Source organism: Asterias amurensis, chromosome 11, assembly GCF_032118995.1.
Source record: "Asterias amurensis chromosome 11, ASM3211899v1".
NCBI classification, from domain to species: domain Eukaryota; kingdom Metazoa; phylum Echinodermata; class Asteroidea; order Forcipulatida; family Asteriidae; genus Asterias; species Asterias amurensis.
Genome location: NC_092658.1, coordinates 10,525,471 through 10,551,354, shown reverse-complemented (window position 1 = coordinate 10,551,354; position 25,884 = coordinate 10,525,471). Strand labels below are relative to the sequence as shown.

The window sequence follows — 25,884 nt, the reverse complement described above, 5'->3', positions numbered from 1 at the left end:
TGGGCCAAATTTCATTCAAATGCAAGCAGAGTTTTTAAAAATCCCTAGTAGCAATAATGATCACGAAACGAGTCCAAAATTACACCTGCGACATGGTATTTGGGCAGTGTTCGATTTCACGAAGGTAGTCTAAAAAACTTAGGACTCGTCCCAGGGGTGGATTTCACAAAGAGTTAAGACTAGTCTTATCTCTAGTTAGGACAAGTTACTCTTCCTAACTTAGGACTATAGCCATTCGTTTGTCATATCCCTTAGGACTAGTTCTAAGTTAGGACTAGTCCTATAGTAACTCCTCGTGAAATCGACCCCGGGGTTAGGACGAGTTACTCGTCCTAACTTAGGACTAGCCACACATTTCGTAAATCGACCCCAGGACTCTTTAGTGGTTGTTAAAAACTTAAGGCTGTGTCCTAAGTTATATGAACTCGAGATAAGATGAGTCTTAATTTGTGAAGTCCACCCCTGGTAAACCTTATTCTATTGAGCATAAGTTTGTCTTGTTGAGCTTATTTTTGTGCATCTCTGGGTTTTGAACCTCTGTTGTAACCATCTGAGCGGCTTTTACCCAACTGACCGTATGGTCTATAGATTGTAACATTCGTGGTCTGAGGTTTACTCCGTGCACCTGCTTTGATGGCGCCCTGTCTTTTCACTGATAAAACACTATAATCGGTCAGTTTCTGCTCTCTTGGTTTGCGTACAAACTTGTGCAAACATATCAGCTGAGTGATGCCCGGAATGTTGGTTGTCTTTTAAAGGAACGTTACAGAATTGGTAAGAAACAAAAATCGTGAAGATCACAGATTTACATAAAACTTACACGGTCTCATGATGATGATAGTAGAAAACATCCCTTGAAATATTTCTGTCTGAAATGTCATATTTGATGAGAAATAAATAATCTAATTTCGCGTTTTGAGTTTATCGCTCAGTGAGCGTTTTATTCATTTTTGTTTTGGCATCGATGCAATGCAAAATTTGTAATCGGTTTTCACTATTCTCTCATGACCCAGATGGCCGATCGATCTCAAACTTGTCAGTTTATGTATATGGTGGATTACATAAAGGGCTTACACTGACAGCAACTGTTTTGTTAGCAAAAACCAATTCTGTAATGTTCCTTAAAATATTATTTAAGCAAGAATCATTGTGGTACTCACTTGAAAATGGAAGAATACTCGTGAAACTTGCCCAAGCTTGCTTGAAGAAATTCTCCTCTTGTGGCGCCTGACTGAAAGACATTGGCAAAAAAGAACAATAAAAAAACTTATCCACGTGTACTTTTTGGTAATCCACATAGGTGCATACTTAAATATTAAAGGTTTTGTACAATAAACTGACAATATAGTTGGAGACAGTGTTCATGTTTTATAAGATCAACCAAAGATATATAGCAAACCTGTAAAAAAATTCGGCTTCATCTGTTAGTGAACAAAACATGCACAAATTTCAGCATGTAAACACATTGTCATTAATTTTTGTTTTAACAACTTGGGTTTTCATATACAGTTTTCTAAGATATGACTTCGTTTTCCCTTTCGGCTTCAGTCATATTTCGTTTAACAGTACTCCAGTACCTTTCAGCCCAAATCTGAATTGTGCATGATTTTCAGTGTCCACAAAAAACATTTACTCAAGACTTCAGGCCTGAAAGCCTTTTATTTAGGATCTGAAAGCAGACCATTTTGTGCAACAAGTGTGTGTTTTTCTCCCATTATCATCTTGCAACTTTGAGGACCAATATAGGGTCCAAATGTTCACAGACTAACATAATGTTGGCATGGAGCAAGTGAGAATACTGGTCTTTGACAATTAACAAAGGTGTCCAGTACCTTTAAGTTGTAAAATGGAGCGAGGTCTATGTGTGGGGATTGACTGGTTTCATATGAATAAGGCCTCAACATGGTCATGACATAAGTTAGCTTTAAGTTTAAAAACAGAGTTTCTACGTCTTTGGTTTATTCAGCAGTACAATCACCTTAAAGGAACACGTTGCCTTGGATCGGACGAGTTGGTCAAAACAAAAGCGTTTGTAACCGTTTTTTATAAAATGCATATGGTTGGAAAGATGTTTTAAAAGTAGAATACAATGATCCACACAAGTTTGCCTCGAAATTGCGTGGTTTTTCTTCTACTGTGCGAACTAACATGGTCGGCCATTTATGGGAGTCAAAATTTTGACCCCCATAAATGGCCGACGTGTTAGTCGACGAGGTAAAAGGAAAACCACGCAATTTCGAGGCATGTTTGTGTGGATCATTGTATTCTACTTTTACAACATCTTTCTACCCATATGCATTTTATAAAAAACGGTTACAAACGCTTTTCAAAGACCAACTCGACCGATCCAAGGCAACGTGTTCCTTTAAAAGATGAGTGGGGACAATTACCAAAGGTGTCCAGTGCCTTTAAGTTGTAAAATGGAGCAAGCTCTATGTGTGGGATTGACTGGTTTCATATGAATAACACTTCAATTTAAGTCACGGTCATGACATAAGTGTAGCTTTAAGTTTCAAAACAGAGTTTCTATTTGGGTTTATTCAGCAGTACATTTTTGTACTGAATATCTGAAATGTGTGCCAAGCAATAAGGGGGAAAAAGGTTGCACAATTATTATAGTCAGAACAATTTGCATAGTGCCAATTATATCGTCAGACAGAAATTGTGAAATGATGGATTTTTTTCTTGGACGTGAAATCATTTTTGACCAACAAAATGTCGACATCAAAAATAAACTGCGTGAAGAAACTATGTAGAAACCATATGTATACAAGGGAATATTCGTTGTGACACAGTAACGTCACGTGGGAAAACCACATGGCAGTTTTTGGCAGTGAAAATTTACGAGGAATGTGCAAAGTAAGTTATATTTGCAAAGTCTCGCGAGACGTGGTGTTTTTGTCAACGAAACTGCAGTGTTCGATATACATTGGTCGTGACTTCACGTGATCTTTAGACCCCAGCTCCTTCCGGAGTCACATACCCTTGGAGAATGTTGGAACTATTCATTACAACCTGCAAAATATGTGTACGATTGTGTACTTTGTAAACAGTCCATTTATGGTATTACATTGTATTGGGGTAGACTTCATGGACAATGTGGCGTTGATTCGATTAGAAAACTCAAAGTATTAGAAACGGCAATTATTTATGGGTCTCTTTTTTACTTTAAAAGTATGTCAGACGAAATTGTTTCTCTGCAGAAGGTACTGCCAACGGTGTAACCAATGGGTCTAGCTTTGGGCACGTGCTTCCACTTTTTTCTTTTTCTAAGACTGGCTCAATGCAACTCATAGTATGAGCATGCTGGTCTAGCTATAGCAATCAAATAAGATGCATGCTGGTCTAGCTATCAAATTTGATCGCTATCTAGACCAGCATGCACCTAGTTCAACATTTAGCGCTTGCGCAATGAGTATTTTGCGAAAAGGTCTACGAACCCTGCCCTCGCGCTCTTCCTTGGCGAGGAAAGTAGCAAATGTTGGTGGTTTTTTTAAAGGGGATTATTTGAAGGAAAAAAATACAAGCAAGTCCATAGTATGTCTGTCAGTTCCAACCACCGGACCCACGGCTGGCACTTTTGCACGCACGCCGATGACATTCCAACGCCCGTTGATATAGGCCCCTACTCCACGGCAGGCATCTGGTGTGGTGCACCCCTGCGGGCCTTGATCTGAAGAAATGGGGGAAAGGGCGAACTGGACGCTAACAAGCTCATGGTTTTAAACTTAAGACTAACACCCACGAAGTTCGCAAAATTGATTTCAAACCATGGTGGATAGGTATACAGCCAGGGCCAATTTCATTGAGCCGCTTAAATGGAAAATATCGCTGAACAGTTTTCTGCTAAGCAAAAATAAACAGGATATCAGTCACGGATGGTACATGATGGTAATTTGCATAACCTTATTCAAGTAAGCATAATTTTGTTCTGCTAAGCTAATCTGTGTGCTTAAGCAGCTCTATTAAGTTAGGACTAGGCCCTCATTATGTGGATGTGTTAATGTTGATGACGTGTAAACGAAACAAACCACGGCTCTTCAATTATTTCTGGTTTTTTCTTTTTGTTTGTTTTTCAGAATGATTTAGCACCGTGAATTTTTATTTCATGATGCGGGCATCGGTACTTTGGTCAAATTATGTTGATATAATTCCTTGTGACTGTTTTGAATTTACCGTGTGGGGGAAAAAAAAATGCATACCCCATAAGTCATAATTTACCTTGGGGGACGGGGTAGCTACCCAACAGAACGAGAAAAAAAACTTGTATTGGTGTTTCAATATTTGACTGTTACTATCATTCTCTTGAAATATTTCACGCAGCTTGCACGTTGGACAGCTTTATCACTTTGCTGGTTTCGCTTCGTATAGACCTTTTTATTGCAACATCACAGCCCGAGTTGTTGCCAACCGAGGTTGAAAAATGAAAAGCCATAAATGCAACTACGATAGCTTCTGTAATGCAACAATGTTACACAAAATTAATATTCAAACATGGTGTTGAATTTGTTGAAAACAAAGCAACCGTGGTATTTCATTTACTTGAAAGCTTGCAGAAAATACTGAATTTGGTGTTCAAAAAACATCTGTTCATGATTGAGTGTTTTACTAAAACATTCGGTCATCCATGCCAACCAGCTCAGTTTGTTTATCAACAATGAAAAGGTTTATTTATTAGATTGAACTGGCTTCGAAAACTCAACAACACGGATAAAAGCAGCAAATCATACTACCGTTAATAGTATTGACATTGGAACAAGTCGGCGTGTGTTTATGTACAAGAAAAACAATGGGTGTCAATAGGTCCGTAGTCGATTTGAGTACGCAGAAAAACAAGATGGCCGCTACATAATCAAGATCTTTAGACTCTACTCCGAATCCTGGCATTATAGATTGGGGTTTGATTTGACGTAACATTGGAACAAGTCAGCGTGTGTTTAAAGACACTGGACACTATTAGTCATTGTCAAAGACAAGTCTTTTAGCTTGGTGTATCTCAACATTATGCATAGGCCTAAAATAATAAACCTGCGAAAATTTGAGCTCAATTGGTCGTCGAAGTTGCGAGATAATTATATAAAAAAACACCCTTATCACACGACGTTGTGTGTTTTTATAGATGCTTGATTTCGAGACCTCAAACTCTAATTCTGAGGTCTCGAAATCAAAGTCGTGGAAAATTACTTCTTTCTAAAAAAAAACTACGTCACTTCATAAGGAGCTGTTTCTCACAATGTTTTATACTATCAACCTCTCCCCATTACTCTTTACGAAGTAAGGTTTTATGCTCATAGTTATGTTGAGTAATTACCAATAGTGTCCATCCCTTTAAACGAAAAACATTGGGTGCCAATAGGTGATGTGGTGGCTGCATTTTCCCTGCCTTCCTTCTCAGGCAACATACCACGTACTGTGTTTGTCAGGTTACCTTACAGTATACCAATAAGAGGCTGGACTGTTTTACCAAGATGGCAGCCAAAGAATTTATATCATGTGGTTTTTTCACGAAAATGGCATCATTTAAAATGGCATAACTCAAACTTCGAAGCTTCCATATGAAAAATAACTGTTAGCTTGGTGTAAAAGCTGGCAGTTAGTCTTATTGTTCGCCACGAATAACTTCAAGTGATCGGTTTTAGTGGCAAATGTTTTCACACTTGTGACATACCAAAAGTAGTAATATATTGTTCTGTAAATAGAGGTTGAGCAATTGGGCAACATTCCTTGATGTTTGAAAGTGTGAAAGACCGCGACATGCTTCGTTTGCTTCAAGCTATAAAATAGAGGCATTCTGTCAGAAATGGGATAACAAATTAGTAAGTCCCCCTCAGCGTGTAGCCAAACAATCCTCTGTTTTATGTATTTCGTGCATATAAGCACGTGCCTACCCCAAGTATTTGAACCCGTTGGTTGTAGTGTTACATTTTGGGTTTTGTTGCTAAAGGTGATCTTGCCAACCCATGTCCATCGTACGTTCTACTCATAAATTTGTCTTAACTTGAGATTGCTGCCCCTCTCTGTCGAATTAAAAACCACCGATTCTTTTCCAAACCTCATCAACTCTTTTCAGAGATAATTTTTGTTGACTCGCTCTTGTACTTCGAGTGATTAGAAGGTAATGAGTGGATCTTTTTTAGACAATGTACATGAAGGTCAGCCTCGTTACCAGTGGTAGCGCGCCTACAAGGCATTATGAATGAAAATGGCGCGGCAAGATCGCACATCACTGGGAATGAGGTTGTACGTAGGTCTCTTACTAAACCAATGTGGCCATTTTTGTTCGGTTACTACTTGTACATGTTTATTTTGTATAGGGACCAGACTATTTTATAGAACTTTTTCTGTGCCGACACCTCCTCGAGTTTTTGCAACCACCGGTCGGCACAGTACGAGCAGTTCACTACAAGGAACGACATTAACACAATCAAAATAACCCTTAAAGTATCATTTCATTTTAAAAAGGTTAGTTTCCCCCATTTTTATAATGGACGGAATTGTGTCAGGCCCATTAAAAAAAAACGTTTTTGCAGGAGACTGCCGAAATAAAAATGGTTGTCAATGTTTCTAAACATAACAACGGTCTGCAAATCTCGTATACGTCGCACTGTGATGGCCGAAATGTGACAGCACTTAACATTGACCATTATGTGGTTTAAAGGCAGTGGACACTATTGGTGATTTACTCAAAATAATTATTAGCATAAAACCTTAATTGGTAACGAGTAATTGGGAGAGGTTGATGGTATAAAACATTGTGAGAAACGGCTCCCTCTGAAGTGACATAGTTTTTGATAAAGAAGTAATTTTCCACAAATTTGATTTCGAGACCTCAAGTTTAGAATTTGAGGTCTCGAAATCAAGCATCTGAAAGCACACAACTTCGTATGACAAGGGTGTTTTTTTCTGTTATTATTATCTCGCAACTTCGACGACCGATTGAGCTCAAATTTTCACAGGTTTGTTATTGTATGCATGTGTTGAGATACACCAACTGTGAAGACTAGTCTTTGACAGTTTCCAATATAGTGTCCACTGTCTTTAATGGACGTAAGAAACATATACGTATGTTTTTCATACAGACATTCTCCGTTCGGCTTATACAGAAACTGCTTGTTATTGGAGGCCTCGTGCCAATATAATGGGTACGGGTGTAACAGGTAATTTGTTTTCACCAAAACAACTGCAGCTTAAAGGCAACACTGTGTGCCTTTCCAATAATATTTTGACTAAAACGCACAATCGCTTCACAACTTTACGGTTAAATAAACCAGTAATGGGCTGAGAACTGGGTTCGTTTGTGTATGAATAACATTGAAAACTGCGCAATGGTTGTTGATACATTTTTTTTCCAATAAACATTATTGAATGAAATATATTGTAACATTCCTGAAAGAACATCAAATGGTAAGAAAAATAATAATATTTTGTTCAACAAACTCAGGGTGGTGGTGTTATGACAAGGGTGCCCCCGGAAGAAATGTCAGCAACAACTTCAAGAAAGAACACACACCTCCAGACAATGGTATCGTTTTCTGTCTTATGGTGTTTTATCAACAAGCATTGTTGATCGATGCAAATTTGCAGCATTTTCTCACGAAAAAGCCCCAATAAAATTGACACTAATGCAAGGCCACGACATTGGAGGCTGTTCTTGAATATACTGTATACGTGCAGAAACTCTAAAAGCTAAAACGTCAATCACGTACTGACAACCTGAGATATTAGAAGCCCAAACATTTTGGGATTACCTAAATTTCCATTTTGACATTTTGTTGAAGAGGGAAAGTTTTTAACATGTGTATCAGAATTTTGGTCTTAGACAAACCAATCACAAGCCCCATTCAGGCAGCCGTTAAAACGAATTATCACGCGGTTGTAGAGGCTGATCCCAGACCTTGTCATGCCTTAGGTACATGCATTATTCACAATCAAGGAAATTCCCCCAATCTTTCAGATTCGTATTCATAGACAAATTAAGCCTTTTCGAAGAATACATTGTAATCTAAGACCGAATGTAAAGCCTCACAACGTGTCAACCAATGTAAATGATATCCTACAGGGCGCCCTCGTTTGACATATTCCTATGTGCCGTGTAGCTTTGCAACAATCTTGTGTATAGCCAGTGGAATTAATTCCCGCCTGTGGGTCTTAAGGGAGATTTTGCTTAAAGTTCAAAACGCAAGGTTTTTTATTACCATTTGCTTTGAATCTTTACCTCATGATCATAGTTACCCCTATTCCCTTCAATGTGACAGCATTTTTTCTTAAAACCGCTATATTATTAAAATAAATTTTAACAGCGAGAATATTGTATGTGAAATGAAGAGAGTGACAAATTCCATGTTGTTCACCCTCCTGTTTCGTATACATTTTCTTAAATATGGCGTACATTGTTTCGTCATTAAAGTTATTCCAAATGGTTGCTTGGTACGTGGCATCAAGAACTTAATAAGGAATCCCAGCGCGTGGAAACAAGAAGATAAAAGTTGTCCAAGTTGTTTGACTCCTTCTTCGACTAGGCTTTGACAACATTTGGGATTACTTATATCCTTGGCTCTGCCAAATAAATACTTGAAGAGGGCTCGATCAAAATTTCAAAGTCACAAATTTGGGTCAACATAAACATCAGTCGCCCTCAAAACCGTCTGTTTAAAGATTTTTTTTTTTTTTTACCCACCAGCCTCTGTTGGCGATACTGACGTTCCGTATTAAGAGCTATGGGTACATGTCATGGGTGTAATGTACGTGTACTACGTGCAGATATTCATATGGCTGGCCTTCAAAGGGTGCAAGATGATAACTTTATCGCGACAACAATAGACAATGGACGTCACAAGATAATTGATGGGTTTCGATCAAGTGCGTGGGATTTTTTGTTAAACCTTTTTGTGTATGATTGTTGAAGAACTTTTTTCGGATGGGCTCCCACATTTGAGTCAGTCGGCGAATGAGTTTTTCCACAGGCGCATTAAACCATCCGTGCGCGGTGAGCCTTTCTCACGGCTAAACAATGAAAACTGTTATTGTGATTTTACAAAAATATTTGTATATTGTTGCAAGTATTTCAAACAAAATGGATCGAAATACAATAACGTCAAAACCTATTATTAACAAGTGAAGGAAAAAATGATAGTTATGTGCGGAGTTTAAAGCTTGGGAATTGCAGGATATACGAGAGCAAAATCAGCAAGACCATACGTCACAGCAATGGCGAATAACCCTGGTACAGAACATGCAAAATCGAACTAAATGATTCAACACCTTACATTATTCATTTAAACTATTCTAAAACGATTCTGTTCATTGAAAAATCCTGACTGAAATGAGAACTACCTCGCAAAAACTGTTTTGCTTAGCAAAGAAATGTTTTCAAGCAATTTTTTCTGCTTAACATAATATGAAAGTGTGGCCTGGCCTATTGATGTAAGTATCGGTAATGCTAATTCAAAACCTCCCCTTTAAATCCCTGTGGGTTTATCCACGGTCAAGTTCACGCAATTACTCTGCCAGATGCAACACAGAATTGCACCCTAAAAATTGTGTTGACGCCTTGTGCGAGACTCATTTTTCCCCTTGAGGTGTTGTCACCGCCGGGGAGGATGCCGGGGCCACACGCGCAGACCACGGCACAAGACAAGCTCTCGGGCACGCTGCCGCCGATGCCCAAACCGGGGTTTTGCTATAACTTAATTGAATTTTGAATTTTTTTTTTTTAATGTTTCGTGAAAAAGGCACATCGCGTGCAATCATCAAACAAAAATGGAATGACAGAAATTTGGAAGTTATGGAGGAATTTTGTTGTTGAAAATGTTTGATTGAATTAGCAAAATTTAAATTTTAAGAAAATAATTCGTGCAACACCATTCATACCCGTGGGTCATAAATTGTTTTTGTCGAAGTGGCAAAGCAACCCACGAAAGAAAATCCGCGTGCAATTTATATAGGCATCGATCGAAACCAATCAAGCAATCATTCAACAGATCAATCAATCAATCAATAATAAAATTTGTGGCGTCGTATTCACTAATATTATTCTGATTTACATTTGCATTGGTATTAAGACTAATATCAGGCCCAACTTCTTCAAATCAAGATGAAGCTACCAACTGTTTCAGCCATTTGTGTGTATTTTAGCATGGAACCTTTAATTACACAAAGAGTGACCGTGTACATTCCAGAGCCTTTCTGGCAGGCAAGATACAACACTATCCATATGTAAATAGTGAACGTTTTGTATCATGTTTGGACTCTCACGAGTAACAGTAAAAGCTGTACGAACTTAGTACCTGGGATGTTGGGGTATTTAAAGATGCTATGTCAGATTTTTGGGTCGATTTGACCCAAAATTTTTGATTTAAAATTCAATAGGTATTTTGATGGGGGTCGAGAAAGTGACAAGCTTTCATTTGAGCCATTGCTCGAAAAAGTCCGCCAATTATTAGTAGCAGTGAAATAAAGTGCTAAACATTAGTTTTTGTCGGGATCCTGACAATATATCACGTGACCAATTCTTATGTGTTTTATAAGAAATGTTTCAAATTTTTGTCATGGTTCCTGACCATTAAAAGTAAAAGTTAAACTATTTTTCGTTAGAGCGGGTGATACTCTTTGAAATACCATTCACTCAAACAAATCTATTGTTTAATGTTTGCGGCCAAATTTCTGACATAGCATCTCTAAACAAAGTATTTTCTGTGCAATTTCTTTTAGAAAGCTAAGTTGATAATTTGCTTCAGATTTTGTTTGCATTATTGGTTGAGACTTGAATTTTTCCAAGCTACATTTATTATCACCATGGCACGTATTGTTGACAGGCACATACACCAATGTTTATTCAAGGCAGCCGTCATCAACAAATGGTTTGTGAACAAGTTTACCAAGCTGGACAATGGATCGCCCTTGTACCATGGACCAGTTTTAAACTCGTTTTGGATTTTTTTGTGCGATACATTTTGTTTACTGACCTAGGCACTCTGACTTTGAATTCCAACCACCTGTAAGATGAATGGCCGTCGGAATCGCTTAATCGTAACCGTTTATTCGCCGTGACTACTGCCCTTGCTCGGAGATTATAAGTTGGTTTTGCCAAGTATTAGAATGAAACTTCGGGTATTATTATTTAACCTTTAAAGATACGGGGCCACGAAGCAGCCCGGCCCATGACGCGGCAGTCAGGCAGTGTCCCAGCACAGGACAAAAAACTGTGTGGATAGACCTTGGGTTTCATTTTGTTTGGACATTTCCGTCGTGCACGGTGCATCAGTCTTCGAATTCGAAGTTGTAGGGCCCACCTGGGATTTGGGGAACAACTTATAGATTCGTGGTAATTGAATGACAAACATGACACATACGGTTATATTTTGTGACTGGGTCGTCATTATCCGTAAAAAGATTCTGTTTGTTTTTCTTGTTCCATTCGAAATAGTGTAATCAAAAAGTAGTCTGCCCCCTGTTTGAGTATGAATCCCACTTGAGCCCTGTGTGCCTAACTTCATAGGGCTGCTTAGCACAAAAAGTAGCTAAGCACAATAACATTTCGCTCACCAGAATAACGTTACCATGCCAAACTAATACAATTTGTGACTGGTATCCTGCTCATTTCTGCTTACCAGAAAATAAATTGTTAAGCCATTTGCTGCTTAACCAGCTCTGTGAAATTGTGCCCAGATGTAAGAAACATGAGAAGGGTCCATAGCCGTGTCCGGATTAACGTATTCGGCACTGGCTATGACTGTATCACTGAAATTGCATATTCTTCAACGTTGACGGTTAAAGGCAGTGGACACTATTGGTAATTGTCAAAGACTAGCCTTTTCACTTAGTGTATCTCAACATATGCATAAAACAACAAACCTGTGAAAATTGGAGCTCAATCGGTCATCGAACTTGCGAGATAATAATGAAAGAAAAAAACACTCTTGCCACACGAAGTTGTGTGCGTTTAGATGGTTGATATTGAGAACTCAAGTCCTAAATCTGAGGTCTCGAAATCAAATTCGTGGAAAATTACTTCTTTCTCGAAAACTATGGCACTTCAGAGGGAGCCGTTTCTCACAATGTTTTATACTATCAACCTCTCCCCATTACTCGTCACCAAGAAAGGTTTTATGCTAACATTGTTTCGAGTAACTACCAATAGTGTCCACTGCCTTTAAGCCACGATGCCGATAGCCGCAGACGCCATTGCGACTTCGTACTTGGCCTAAATCACAAATTATTTGGATTCGTTTTGGATTCCTAAATTTCTTTGCAGATTATAAATCAGCCTCAAGCTCTTCGATAATAATATTGTAGGTAATTCTAATGTTCAGATCCCTCTTATGAAATATTATTGACTGCCGTTGCCCGAGGGGTCTCATAAACAAAATAACCAACTTATGACTCGCCAGGAAAAAAAAATTGTTTTGATAGTATCGAAGGGTGTGGGAAATTTAGAGGAGTAGATATTAGCGTATCGTGGGTAATCTTAAATTGTACAAGCTTGGTTGAATGGAAATACACCAGTCGAGCGTGAAGTAATCCATCTATAGTAGAGTTTTCTTACCCGGTGACTATAAACACGTATAACCCCCAAGGTCAAAACGAATCTACAGAGGGATCAAATCTATTTGAAATGACTGTAAACGACCCCCCCCCCCCATATCTTTTTCTATCTTGCGAGCGGGACCGATTTATTAACAATCATATATATATTTCCCTATGATTTTTTAGTTTTTATGGCTGGTGTAATAATAATTTTTGTTTGATGTGGTCGTGATCTGTAAAATCATCAAGATTTTTTATGGAATATTATTTTCTGCACAAGAGTCTAACCAATTGCGTGTAATGTTTTTTTTTATATGCACGAATTGGTTCCTGGTTTAATATTAAGGGGTTGTATATGATTTCGTTTATAATTTCTTCGTTCTTCATACTGCTCCGCACGTATCCAAGTCGAATGGGTGTTTTTTTTTCGTTTTCTTATTAATCAGGAGTACATTTTTTTTTTTTTTAAGTTTTGAGCCCATGCTAAATTGTTCATGCTGAGAAATGCCGAAAGGTAAAAACCGAAATGCGAAATGTTTTATTAAACCGAATGTAGAATTGTTCGGCTTCGTGTTGGTTTGCTGGTGGCGAATTCCTTTCCTGGAAAACTTTAATTTATCGCTTTCTTCTAATCTTGCATCACAGTCGAGCGAAAGTAATCCATCTATAGTTACAGTACACGATTCACAATACATTGTCTATTGATCAGTATGGCGGATCCCAAACAATGATTCATGAGTAGAAAAGAAAAAAATAACCCTATAATTTTCCCGAAAACACCAACGAAGGTTTCCCCCAACATATTGCAAGAAGTACACATCACCCAAAAAATAAAGCTCTAAACAGTATCCTCTCCATACCCTCTCCACCCCCGCCCCGCCCCTCACCACCACCGCCGCAACCGCTGCTGACATCCATGTCTGCCCGCAATTTATTTCTGTACATCAAAATTGCCACTGTCGTAGTGTTTTTCAATAGGGAATTTTTGTTTGAAAATCAGGACTTTTTTGGAGGATGGTAGTTGTATACTACAGGGGGGGGGGGGAGGTATGTGTCTGCCCAAGTGCGTCACATTTTCCTTTTGAATTGTTTATTTTATTATAACACCTATAGAAATATTTTATAAACACTCTTAATCCACGGAGAAACCAACAAAGCTCAACGCATCCAAAAGAAAACAGTGATTTACAGGTGGGAAACATTTACTACAATTATTTTGCTTCTGCATCAGTTGATCCTATTTGTATCTGTTCAGGAGGATAACGGTCAAAGGTCAACAGAAACATGGTGCACCATCCGATCCATTAAATTACAGATTGTGTTCCCAAACCACACCTGAAGTGAAATTTTGTTAAGATGTAATCACCCATAACAAAACTATTACTATTCAAATTGAAGTGGTTTCTATTCTAACACACACAAATTAACTTAAAGGTGGGGTCATAGATTGGTTCTTGTCGACGAAATGCTGATTTTTAAACCACTATGTCAGGAAAAATATACTTCAAGTCGCCTGTGAAAATTCAATTCAATTCAATTCATTCAATAATTTATTTGTTCATTAAAAAAGATAAAAATGGAAAATTTGCATGTCAAACATTGATAGAAAGCTCCAAGACAGAAAACAAAAACAAAATACAGAAATATGTATAAAATTATGATTTAAATAATATACACTGCTGAATAGATTGTTTATGTGCAAAAAATACCAACCTTCATGCAAAATCCAACGGTGATCGAACTTATTATAAAATATTACTTTCGAATTTTTATAAACACATTTTGCTGAGCCTGAACGATCTAAGCAACCGTTCGGTGAAAACGCATTTAATTCGTTTAAAATAATGTCAAAATAAGACATCAATCTGCTTGTCTGGAAGGGTAAACGTTGACAGAGAATCTTATATTTTGTTTTAAATGATAGCAATATGAACTTAAATTCAATTAAACTTCTGACTGAAATATAAAAGGACTTAAAATGGACAGACCAGTATAGGCGCACAGTGAAGTCGCTCATTTTAAAACCATTACAAATAAGAAACAAAATGGCTGGAACTAAACCGGTGACCAAAACCAATAAATAAACTGAAAGTTGTACATTTGAAAATTAAAATAACTTCCGCATAGTGCGTTTGTATGCCGCTGAGAGAAAATATGTAAAGAAAAATTATTTATGACAACTAAAAAAATGGCAATAATACTGTATGGCGGCCGCTGTCTGTACAAATAAAACAGAACTATACATTTGAAAACACAAGTATTGACGCCATAACTTTTACTTTTCGTTGTATGATATTATTGAAAACCAAATGATATGCATTCTTCTGAATGAAAGATTTAACCTTTCCCTTTGAAAACACAAGCTGTTGATTTCACAATAAAATAAAAATGCCCACTCACCTCGTCTCGCTCGTCATGATGATGATTCGACTTGATGGAAGACTGTTGTAGAAAAACGGGGCACTCTGTGATTTGACTGATATAAAACTTCCTCCCCGCCGACCGTGTATCTCGCTCTATGTATCCCCGGGAATAAGTAAGCAATCACAGGGTTTCTTTTTGCAATCAAGGCTCGGTTATGACTTCATCACCTCCGGGGGAAGAAGGAAGAGGGGAAAAAAATCTATAATCGTGAGATCTCTGGCCGTCTACTAACCTCCTGTGGAGTATACTTGTTGTCAATGCGCAATAATAGTTTTTCTGTATCACTAGGTGGAGCTATATGTTTTCCTTGCACACTTGAGTGCATATAGATAACCTCTGGCGCGTGAAAATATTAATCTGTAAGAACTATTGATGGGAAATGTTACATCTATTTTTTTTTGTTACTCAAAATATATGGACATTGTGTGTACATCGGTGCAATATTGGTATCAAAGTTCATTGGGGTGTGTTGATAATACGGCACTGTTGGCATGCTGCGCGTGCGGCTATCGCCATCAACAGGGTGTTGTTGGGGGGCGAGTTTTTTTCTTTCTTTTTTAGGGGTAGTGTTGTTGTGTTGGGATTTATATTTACACACGATCGTCAATGGTGATAGAGAGAAACGTTAACAACACATGAGGGTGAGCCTTCGTACATCAAAAGAGAGTGTTTGGACGCTCAAACATATCAAGATTGTACAATTCAAAAGAATTCCAATCAAAGTGTCACTTGGGAGCGGTGTTTTTTTTTTCCTTCTCGAGTTAACACCAAAGTCTGCTTGGCAACGAGTGTCACTGATTGAGTGATGGACAATCATGTGACTGTCACTAACCAACACTGAGTGGATATTGTTTAAAGTGTGAATAATTTGACTAAGGGCTCGTAAATAATTTACAAAGTGCCATATTTTTCTTCTTCAGTGTGTTACCTCGAGGGTTCCAGGGACAAAACAAGGACTACACAGTGTAATTTGGTGCGGGAATGTGGACTGTGACCTCTCTCTATTTAAACCGCTCGCTGCTTTCCCATTGTAGAGAAAAAATACCTAGGGCTGATCTGCTTTACTTGTTTGTTGCTTCTATCCTCCACCCCCCCCCCCCCCCCACTCAATGAGATTTGGGTGGACTTGTTTTCCTTCTGTTTAATCTGCTTTTTGTTTGTTTGTTTGAGACAGTGCCTACTAGGCCTTCTAAAGGCATAATCATCTGCGACCACTTTTTATTTAAATTACATAACTTATAAAATAATATTACCATTTTTGTATGTGTGTACAGGGGCCTATGGGAAGACTGACCGTTTTACCCCAATTCAGTCACAAAGTTGATCAATGTGTTTCTGATAACACAAAAGACCACACAATTAATAGGTAATAATAAGAACATACACAATTTGTCATCGTTTTTAAGCAAGTTAATTTCGTCAATGATGTTTAATTAACCAAACTTTTTGACACGCCCATCAGTCTGTTATTATGGTGTAGCGCCCTCTTCTGTTATAACAGAACAAGGCAACAAAGATGGCCGCCCACATCAGTTGACGAGAAATAGCGGAGTTTGTTTTTGTTTTTCTTCCTAACTCTAAAGCCTAATTAAAGTGTCATTACAATATTGGTGAGTTGGTGTATGTATATGTTTAAAAACAGGATGTATAAAGTAGGATAATTAGGCAACAAGTCAAATATGCTTAAAAGTTTTACAAGAAGATTTATAATTTCGTAAGGTAAAATATTTTGTTGATTGTTTGTTGACATTAATTTTTTTTATTAAATTATATTAAAAACACTGACAATATGACTGACATCACCTTGTGGATCCCGGTTCGATATGCCATACCGGACTACGTGTTTGTTTTTTTCCTTCTTTGGTGTTTTCATTTTCCTCCTACGTTTAAAACTGAAATGAGCATGAGGAGTGAACATGCTGGCCGGATAGCGGACATTTCATGACATTTACTTCCTTGCCTTGATGTTTGGGCCCGGCAGGCTCTCCGTTCTTCATATTCATGGTATTGATTGAGAAAAAATGTCAGACAACCATGTCGGCATGAGTCATGACAACTAGCTCGTCAGTCGGTCATTCGGGTAACTCAACAGATTGTCTGTTCAACCGTCAGACGCATGGCAAAGACACGCCGACGGATGTGCTGTTCGCGTTCGCGTGACACCAGCATGACCAGCGTGCAGCAGCTGAGCGTAGACGGGGGCCTCAGCATTGGGCCGACGCCGGCCGGGGACCATCGTGACTTTAGTCTTTACTGATTTGGCCAATGCAAGTGCTCTAGAGGCAAATTGAAAATGGCCTTGCCCTTTCAATTTCAAAGATAAACTTCCGGACCTTTGTAAGTTTGTTGTAATCTGTGTGCTCCTAGAAGTCTATTGCTTTTTTATTTTGGATATTCCCCTAGCTAGGGTAGGAGGCTGTAGCAGAAGGTACGTCATGTATTGTTAGGAGTCATTGAGGTTATTATTTATTTATTTAAGTTAAAGCCATTATACAGAAAAAATCACAGATTTACAAATAATTTACAGGGTTTACAGAAGGTAATGGTGAAAGACTTCTCTTGAAATATTATTCCATGAAATGCTTTACTTTTTGAGAAAACATTAAAACAATTATCAATTCTCGTTAGCGAGAACTACGGATTTATTTTAAACACAGGTCATGACACGGCGAAACGCGTGAAAACAAGAGTGGGTTTTCCCGTTATTTTCTCCCCGACTCCGGAGACCGATTGAGCCTAAATTTTTCACAGGTTTGTTATTTTATTATAAGTTGTGATACACGAAGTGTGGGATTTGGACAATACTGTTTACCGAAAGTGTATAATGGCTTTAATGACCACACACAAAAAAACATATAAGGTAAGATTATAATATTTACAGAAAACGTGGAAACTGAAAACTGCAAGTTTTCCCAACTAATTCACATAGCTCAGTCAGATGCTGTCATAATTTGTATCGGTGAGAAAGTTTGGTAAGCCTTAGACCCACTAACAAACAGGGGCTCTGTACTCATTTCGTATGAAAATGCAAATGTCAAAAAAAAATTTTTTAATGAGTTCAGAGCCTCAGTTACTCGGTCTAGGTCAACCTATGCCCCAAAAGTTTTTCTTGTTGTTACACCATGGGACCAGTCGTGGAAAAGGAAATAATATTAAGCCATAATTTCATGTTTTTCAGTGTTTTCTTTTTGTTATTTCCCTTTTCAAAAGATTGGGACCATTGGAAGTCAGACATCCGGTGGCCTTACTAAACCCATCTCATGATCATCTAATCATCACCAACAGCGCCCCCAACGCTGAGCATTATGTCTGTATACCATGAGCGACAGAAGTGGGAGCTGTGCGCTTTACACGCCCTCAACAATGTGTTCCAGGACGGCCAAGCATTCAGTAAACAACTATTGGATGAACTCTGTCAAAAGTAGGCACCACTCTATTAACAGCTCTGTCTTCTGTCTATTCTCTTCAATATATCTTATTCATGTTGTTCTGTAGGTCACTGGTCGTACCTACTGCCGAAGCTGCCGTTGAAGCTGTTTTTGACACGGTCATTATTATACACTTTTTGATGTTTCATCACATTTGCTTGTATTGTCTGTACTGGAAACTTCCCCCACCTTACCCCCTTTTTTCTTTGTGGTTGATTATCTGCAACTTAAGAGTATCAACCTGATATGCTATATGGAGTTATATGGTAGAAAATTCTTCTTTACAGGTCCCTGCATAAAGACTTCATTCTTGGTATTTAATATGCGCCTGATGTACCAATATGGTACTCAAGGTGCTTGAACTAAATTTAAGACATTTTGTTTAATTTTTTTAATTTTTTTTTAATTATGAGAGCGATTTGTGTGGCACTTTATAATGGTTTACAAGGTGCTTTATCACTAATGATAAATATATCTGGGTTCATTAACGTACATAACACAACACATGGGACCTACATTTATGGCTTTACGTCCCATCTGATGGACAATGCAATAATGGTTAAGTTTCAAGACTGGGATTCGAACCCATACTCTGCTGATCAGAAACACCAGAGCTTGAGTCCAGTGCTCTATGGCATAACATATTGACATGTTTAGGCTAAAATTCTCAGTCTTCATTTTGTCTCTCCTTTTGATGATGTGAACTGAGTTGAATTGAATCTGTTTGTGAAAACTTCTGTAAGAGGCCACGGAAACTTATTAATTCCTTGCTTTTTCTGTGTGCTTCTTTCTATCATTTCGGCTACTTTACTGCTTCTGTTACACACAAGTATACTCATCTTCAGGAGAAGACGAGTATACTGTTAGAATGTTGATACCAAACTAACTGGCTCTTCTCAGAGCCAAAAAAGGATTTACGCATGGTTGGACCCGCAAGCTTACTATTTATAATTTTATAGTTTCTTTCTATTTCTCCACACCATAAATAGCTTCAAACAATACTTACTAGTATACATATTTATGTGTGTTGTGTTGTGTTGTGTTTGTGTCGCCATTTAGCCTTCAAGAAAGACTCTGCTACTCCTGGGGTCAAAACATCTGGCCATTAACTATTTTGTGACAGCTTATTCTATTTTCAACGTTTGTTGCTGTATATCAGTCTTTCACCAGGATCAGTACTGAATCCACACAAGAGCATGCTGGGACTAGGAAACTATGACGTCAATGTCATCATGGCTGCTCTACAACACAAGGAGTGTGAAGCCGTGTGGTGGGACAAACGGAGGTGAGAATAATAGTCAACAATAATAATAATTATACAAAGGATTTATATTGCTCTCTAACTAATCTGAAAAATTAACACATTGCTAAACACATAATCAACCATAACAGGCCTAGGGTCGATTTCACAAAGAGTTAGGACTAGTCCTAACTTAGGACTAGTCCTAGGAGATATCAAAAACCCATAGTCTTAAGTTAGGACGAGTAACTCGTCCTAAGTCGAGATAAGACTAGTTCTAACTCATTGTGAAATCCACCCCTGGAGTTTCATTTTTTTGAGAGGGCAAGGCCATCTTACTTTTGAAGAGGTTTTTTTTATTAAAAAGTCTTAAAGGAACATGTTGCCTTGGATCAGTCGAGTTGGTCTTTGAAAAGCGTTTGTAACCGTTTGTTATAAAATGCATATGGTTTGAAAGATGTTGTAAAAGTAGAATACAATGATCCACACAAACATGCCTCGAAATTGCACAGTTTTCCTTTTACCTCGTCGACTAACACGGTTGGCCATTTTTGGGAGACAATTTTTTGACTCCCATAAATGGCCGACCATGTTAGTTTGCAAAGTAAAAGGAAAACCACGCAGTTTCGAGGCAAATGTGTGTGGATCATTGTATTCTACTTTTAAAACACCTTTCTAACGATATGCATTTTATAACAAACGGTTACAACTGCTTTTCAAAGACCAACTCGACCGATCCAAGGCAACGTGTTCCTTTAACGATTCCAAATCTTTAAACTGCCCTTGCCGTGTATTATGGAAGAACTTGGTATAGAGCTTTATTTGCGTACTGCAATTTAGCTTCTCAATTTAGCTTCTCCCCTTATCGTTTTAGAGGCTGCACAGTGACATTTAAAACTGTAGAAATATTGAGTGGTCAGGAAATTTTTCTGATGTTTTTATAGTTACAATGCTGTTGTCAAAGGCAAAGTATACCTGTGGTTTATGTACACATAAAAATTAACATCTGAAAATTTCAGTTCAAAATCCGGAGGGAATTTGTCCACATAGCAATACAAGATCTCTCAGATTCAAATTTTGGTGCAAAAAAACTGTTATCTCTTTACATTACATCAAAGTGAAATGTTTTTCAAAGTACTTTATACAACCAAATTCTGCTGTAGGCTTCTAACCAAAGGTATTTATTGCCATTATTTAAAAGAGGGATAACTAAACATAGACCTTCCCTTTAAAGCACCTTGTCGTTGTTGGTTTTTTGTTACACTAACTTCTAGATGCCTAGCGGAGCTAAGACTTGACGTCCTGCTGGGTTTCATCATAAACATTCCCTCACCCATGCAGCTGGGCTTCGTCAGCGTACCGATCCGCCGCAAACACTGGATCGCTGTCCGTCAGATCGACGGCACGTACTACAACCTAGACTCCAAACTCAGCAAGCCCGTTACAATCGGAGATGCCGGCAAGCTGCGGAGTTTCTTGGAGACTCAGCTAAAACTAAAAGGGTGTGAGCTGTTGCTGGTTGTGACGAAGGAGGTGGCAGAGTCAAGAACATGGCTGAAGTGACCCGTGCTAGTTTAAGGATAGAGACAGTCATGTTGAACTTTTGTCATGACTGACCTTCCTCCGTAGAAAAATAATGCTGATAACAGGCCTGTATGCTTCGTTTTTGAAACGGTAAGGACACCAAAGCATTTTTCTCCTTGGTAAATGGCACCCTGTGAGATGTAAATTTCTACTGGAGTATTTCAAGGGGATGGAGGCAATGACCAGGGGGCATGGGGGCAATCGTTTTTATTGCCTCCGTGATTTATCAGGCCTGTGATTATGCTATTGAAAAAGGAGTTGTGAGGACTATACATCCCAGTTCTGTGAACTGAAAGAGATTTGTGTTTTATTTAAAAGAGACTACAACTCAAGACGAGAAAGCTGAATTACATGCGAGACATTTGGATCTGGAGGAGATCCTACTGACAGTGTCCAATTGCATTGTGCTTAACAATTCCCTGCTTAGCAGAAATGAACACAATACCAGTCACAAATTGTACATGTGACATGGCATTTATGCTGGTAAACTTAATCTGGTAAGCATAATGTTGCTGTGCTTAGCTACTTTTTTTTGTGCTTAAAAGCAGCTCTATGAAATTGGGCCCAGGTCAGAGGTCACTGGAAAGGCAAGACTAGACGGCAAAGAATCTGCAGCAGCTCTTGCCGTTTTGTCTCAGATTTTGATAGATATTTATAGCTTTTTCTTCCATGATAAATTTGTTTTTGGCTACAAAGAAAAGGAGATTTACCACTCAACATATTGTGGATAGTTTTTATGTAGGTAAAAAAAATTCTTCTGGTAACATTTATTTAGCTTGTTGATCATTTAACCGCTTAACTGAATGGGTTGTGTATGGCTGAGGATGCCATGGCCTTCAGTGCCCCAGGTCCTGTTGGCCTTGGTGCCCCTCAAAATTTTCCTATTGACTTTAAGATTTTCCAATGGAAGTGCCCTTTGCAAAATGAAAATGGCATTACCCTTTCATTATTATGTTCAGAGATGAAATTCTGACACAACTGTGCACACAATAAAACCTTGTGTTCTGTGTGTAGATGCCATCACAACATTGAATCATATTGCAGTCTGGCATAGTTCCTCTATCATTCAAAACCACAGTGGATGATATTGAACGGTCATACAGTAGGAGGGTTGTTAGATACATTCACCACAAGATACCATAAATTGCAGGCTGGCATAGTGTCATTCCAAACTACAGTGGATGACATTGAATGATCAAACAGTAGGAGGGTTGACTGTGTACTATGCAGATGCATTCATCACTTGGTTTCATATTGCAGGCTGGCATAGTTCCTCGAACATTCAAAACCACAGTGAATGATATTCAATGGTCAGACAGTGGGAGGGTTGAGTCTGGAATGTGTAGTTACATTCACCACATGATGTCATAAATTGCAGGCTGGCATAGTGTCATTCCAAACTACAGTGGATGACATTGAATGGTCAGACAGTAGGAGGGTTGACTGTGTACTATGCAGATGCATTCAGTACTTGATATCATACTGCGGGCTGGCATAGTTCCTGGATCATTCAAAATCACAGTGAATTATATTCAATGGTCAGACAGTGGGAGGGTTGAGTCTGGACTGTGTAGATACATTCACCACATGATGTCATAAATTGCAGGCTGGCGTAGTGCATTTACATGTATCATTCACAGTGGCCAAGACCAGTAGCATTATAGGCCACGGTTTCCGTGGTCTTCATTCATGTAATTCCAGGTCTGTAAGATCTGTAAAAACAATGTGAATGAAGTTTGTGATAAAAAGCCATGTTATCTTTTATTGGATCTAAAGTCAGGTCACATTATTGGTGCAGTCAGTACTTGCTTGTTTTCAATACAGTAGTATAATATATTTTGTAGCAGTAATTCATGCAAGCTAAAAGTAACTAATGGAATCAGTATTGTGAACATTGCATTTTTGTTATTTATTCACCAGAGTTCTCCCAAAGATTTTTAAAGGTGGAGTAAAACGGAATGAGATTGGTTAGAATTTTTTTTCTTGGAGTCTGAAAGATTTTGTGTTTTTTTCTCAAAGAGAATTTATTGTTGTGTGTGTTTTTTATTAGATGTTTATGCCTTTTTCTTGTTTTTCCATTGTGCAATCTGGTGACGATTCAAATTGACATTCTCTTTAAGCAGAAGTGAACAAAAAACAAATTGTTATACTTTTTACATATGTTAACAACTTAAAGGTAGGGTCATAGATTGGTAAATGCACCAGTAATTTATGACAATTAAAAGTTATTTGGTGAGAAGCGCTACATCTGTTGATAGTATAAGCTATTTTTTTGAGAAAGACTTCTCTCAAAAATAATATGGTTTGGATAATTTTTCACACACACAAAAAAAAAACTGGTCCTGAGAAAATTCATGCATTAATCGTTTCTCAGAGAGCAATTGCTGCGGCCAGAAATGTTTTGAGTAACTGCTGTTAACTTCTTTAATCGTAGATGGATTCAACATTTCAACATCTTGTGAAATACTATTTTTTTCTCAGCAATTAGACTATGATTCTGCTGAAACTTTATTATGTGACTTTTATTGTATCTTTCTCTATAACTTTGCCCATAAATCAGCATTTGACAAAAATCAATCTATGACTCTACCTTAAAAGGAGGGGAGGACCATATAAATTGGGGTGTCGTGGCTGAACGAATAAGAGCAAGGAACCCAAGCTCTGGTGTTTCTGTTTAGCAGAGTGTGGGCTTGATCCCGGTCGTGACACTTGTGTCCCTGAGCAAGACACTTAACTATAATTGCTTCTCTCCACCTATGGGTAAATGGGTACCTGTGAGGGTAGAGATGGTTCTTGTGGTTGGTTTAGCTTAGTGGACTACATATTTGGCGGCACAGGCTGTATACTCCCCAGGGAACTGAGATGATTTAAGGAATGAAATGGTTCAGTAATAAGGGTTGGGAGTGCTGTGAGACATATTGTACAAAGCGCTATATAAAAACCCAATATTACTTTTCTTCTTCTTCTTCTTCTTATTATTATAAACTCTTTATTGAAGTTACTGTAACTTCTCGATCACCTGTTTTAATTAATACAAAATCCACCTGATCTTTTGCATCTAATGTATCTGAATTTTTTGTAAAAAGAAAAAGTTTTAAAAGTTATACTCCATAAAAGTGGACATTTTATTTGTACTATTTCGTTTAAAACCAGGCTTGATGTTATTCCTACTTTATAATCTGATTTCCGATTTATTTTGCCCCTCAGAAAAAAAAATTTGCAATTGTTGTTTAATAGTTAAACAAAGCTCATCTCTTGTACTCATTAACATTCTACTTTTCTCCAAGGGCCAAATATCATGCCTAAAAAACATATAGCAACTTGAAGAAAGAAAAATTATTATTTATTATAATATTGTTAACAATTTATCGTTAACATTTGTATCATGAATGTATGTAACCAGGCAGGTGCCTTATTCATTGCTGGTATTTTTTGGTGTAATGTGCACTTGTTAAAACAAAATCTTAATATTTACTGCATTTCAATCAATTAGAGGCACTGGACACTATTGGTAATTACTCAAAATAATTATCAGCATAACTAATTACTTGGTAACGAGTAATGGATAGATGTTGACAGTATAAAACATTATGAGAAACAGTTCCCTCTGAGGTTGCGTATAGCTTTTGAAAGAGGTAATTTATCACTCGAATAATAAAAGTCTTCAGACCGGAAGCCTTTTTTTAGGTATCTGAAAGCACACCAATTTGTGCAATAGTGTTTTTTCTCTTGCAACTTCGATGAAAAATTGTGTCAAAATGTTCACAGATTTTTTTAAATTTTTTTTATGCACTAATTTGGGATACTGGTCATTGACAGTTCAACCGAAGGTGTCCAGTGCCTTTAAAAAGAAATATCCGATTAGATTGTGCAAACTTCATAACATTTTAAGGGATTTTAAGTGCTTCTTGTATTGCTTGTCTAATAATTGCGGCACAAACAATTTAAAATTCTTCTTTCAAAAAAAAAAAAAAATATTAATCTTGCTCCATCTGTTTACTTTAGTGGTTAGACAACAATTTATTTCACAATAAGAAGAAAGTAAAAAACAGTTGCTGAAGATAAACATAACTAAAGTGCACATTAAAGCAAGATGCTCTATCTGAAATTCTTGAAATAAATTCTGTTTCAAAAATTCATCCCTACTGAAAAAAATGGTAACCACCTTTTTTTTTTTACGAAGAAACTTTCACATATAGGTTTTTTATTTAAATGTTAATTATGTAACAATTATTTGTAATGTTCTTTTAGACACAAATAATTCATTATTATGTTCTTTCTCATGAAGAGGAACAATATTCATGAAATCATTTGCACTCTTGTCTTTCCTGTTTTTGTTCAGCCAGACTTCTTCGTGTTCTTGATTTGTAAGAAAAACAAATTAACAAGATGCTACATTTATTGCATTAATTGCATCACATCTTTTCCACCTTTCCAATAGGAAGTTTTCTGTCAGGTTGTTAATAAATGGTACTATACACAATGTAAAAAGTGTAAAACATAAAAAGGACAAATTAAAATTATGTATTTCATATTGTGACAGAATTGTGTGCTTTTGTGTTGGTTTCCTGACTTGGTAATTTATCCCTGCTCTGTGAATCAATTAGTGTAGGCCTAATAAGTAAGAATGCTTTTTAATTATCATTCTCGAAATCCTAAACTCAAAACGTTTTAAAATGGAAC

At 37.6% G+C, this 25,884-nt stretch overlaps 2 protein-coding genes across 2 annotated transcripts in view; one reads left to right on the top strand and one right to left on the bottom strand.

Moving 5' to 3' along the window:
* LOC139944484 (cytoglobin-2-like) overlaps nt 1-15,329 on the bottom strand; it is a 57,175-nt gene extending 41,846 nt beyond the window's left edge. Inside the window, exons 1-2 of the mRNA XM_071941512.1 lie at nt 14,926-15,329; nt 1,161-1,231 (exon numbers count right to left, since the gene is read on the bottom strand). Of these exons, the coding sequence (XP_071797613.1) occupies nt 1,161-1,231; nt 14,926-14,942 (88 nt within the window). The 5' untranslated portion in view covers nt 14,943-15,329. The remainder of the gene's footprint in view (nt 1-1,160; nt 1,232-14,925) is intronic.
* Nucleotides 15,330-16,454: 1,125 nt separating this feature from the next.
* Nucleotides 16,455-25,718, top strand: LOC139944411 (josephin-2-like). Its single transcript, XM_071941424.1, has 4 exons — nt 16,455-16,559; nt 18,160-18,370; nt 19,537-19,662; nt 20,892-25,718. Exons 2-4 carry the CDS (start codon nt 18,255-18,257, stop codon nt 21,178-21,180), a joined length of 531 nt encoding a protein of 176 aa, XP_071797525.1. The 5' UTR covers nt 16,455-16,559; nt 18,160-18,254; the 3' UTR covers nt 21,181-25,718.
* Nucleotides 25,719-25,884: the final 166 nt, after the last annotated feature.

Coding starts and splice junctions, on each gene's coding strand:
- LOC139944411 (XM_071941424.1), top strand. CDS start 18,255: ATGTCTGTATACCATGAGCGACAGAAGTGGGAGCTGTGCGCTTTACAC. Junction 18,371..19,536: donor TTGGATGAACTCTGTCAAAA/GTAGGCACCACT, acceptor GCTGTATATCAG/TCTTTCACCAGGATCAGTAC. Junction 19,663..20,891: donor GTGTGGTGGGACAAACGGAG/GTGAGAATAATA, acceptor ACTAACTTCTAG/ATGCCTAGCGGAGCTAAGAC.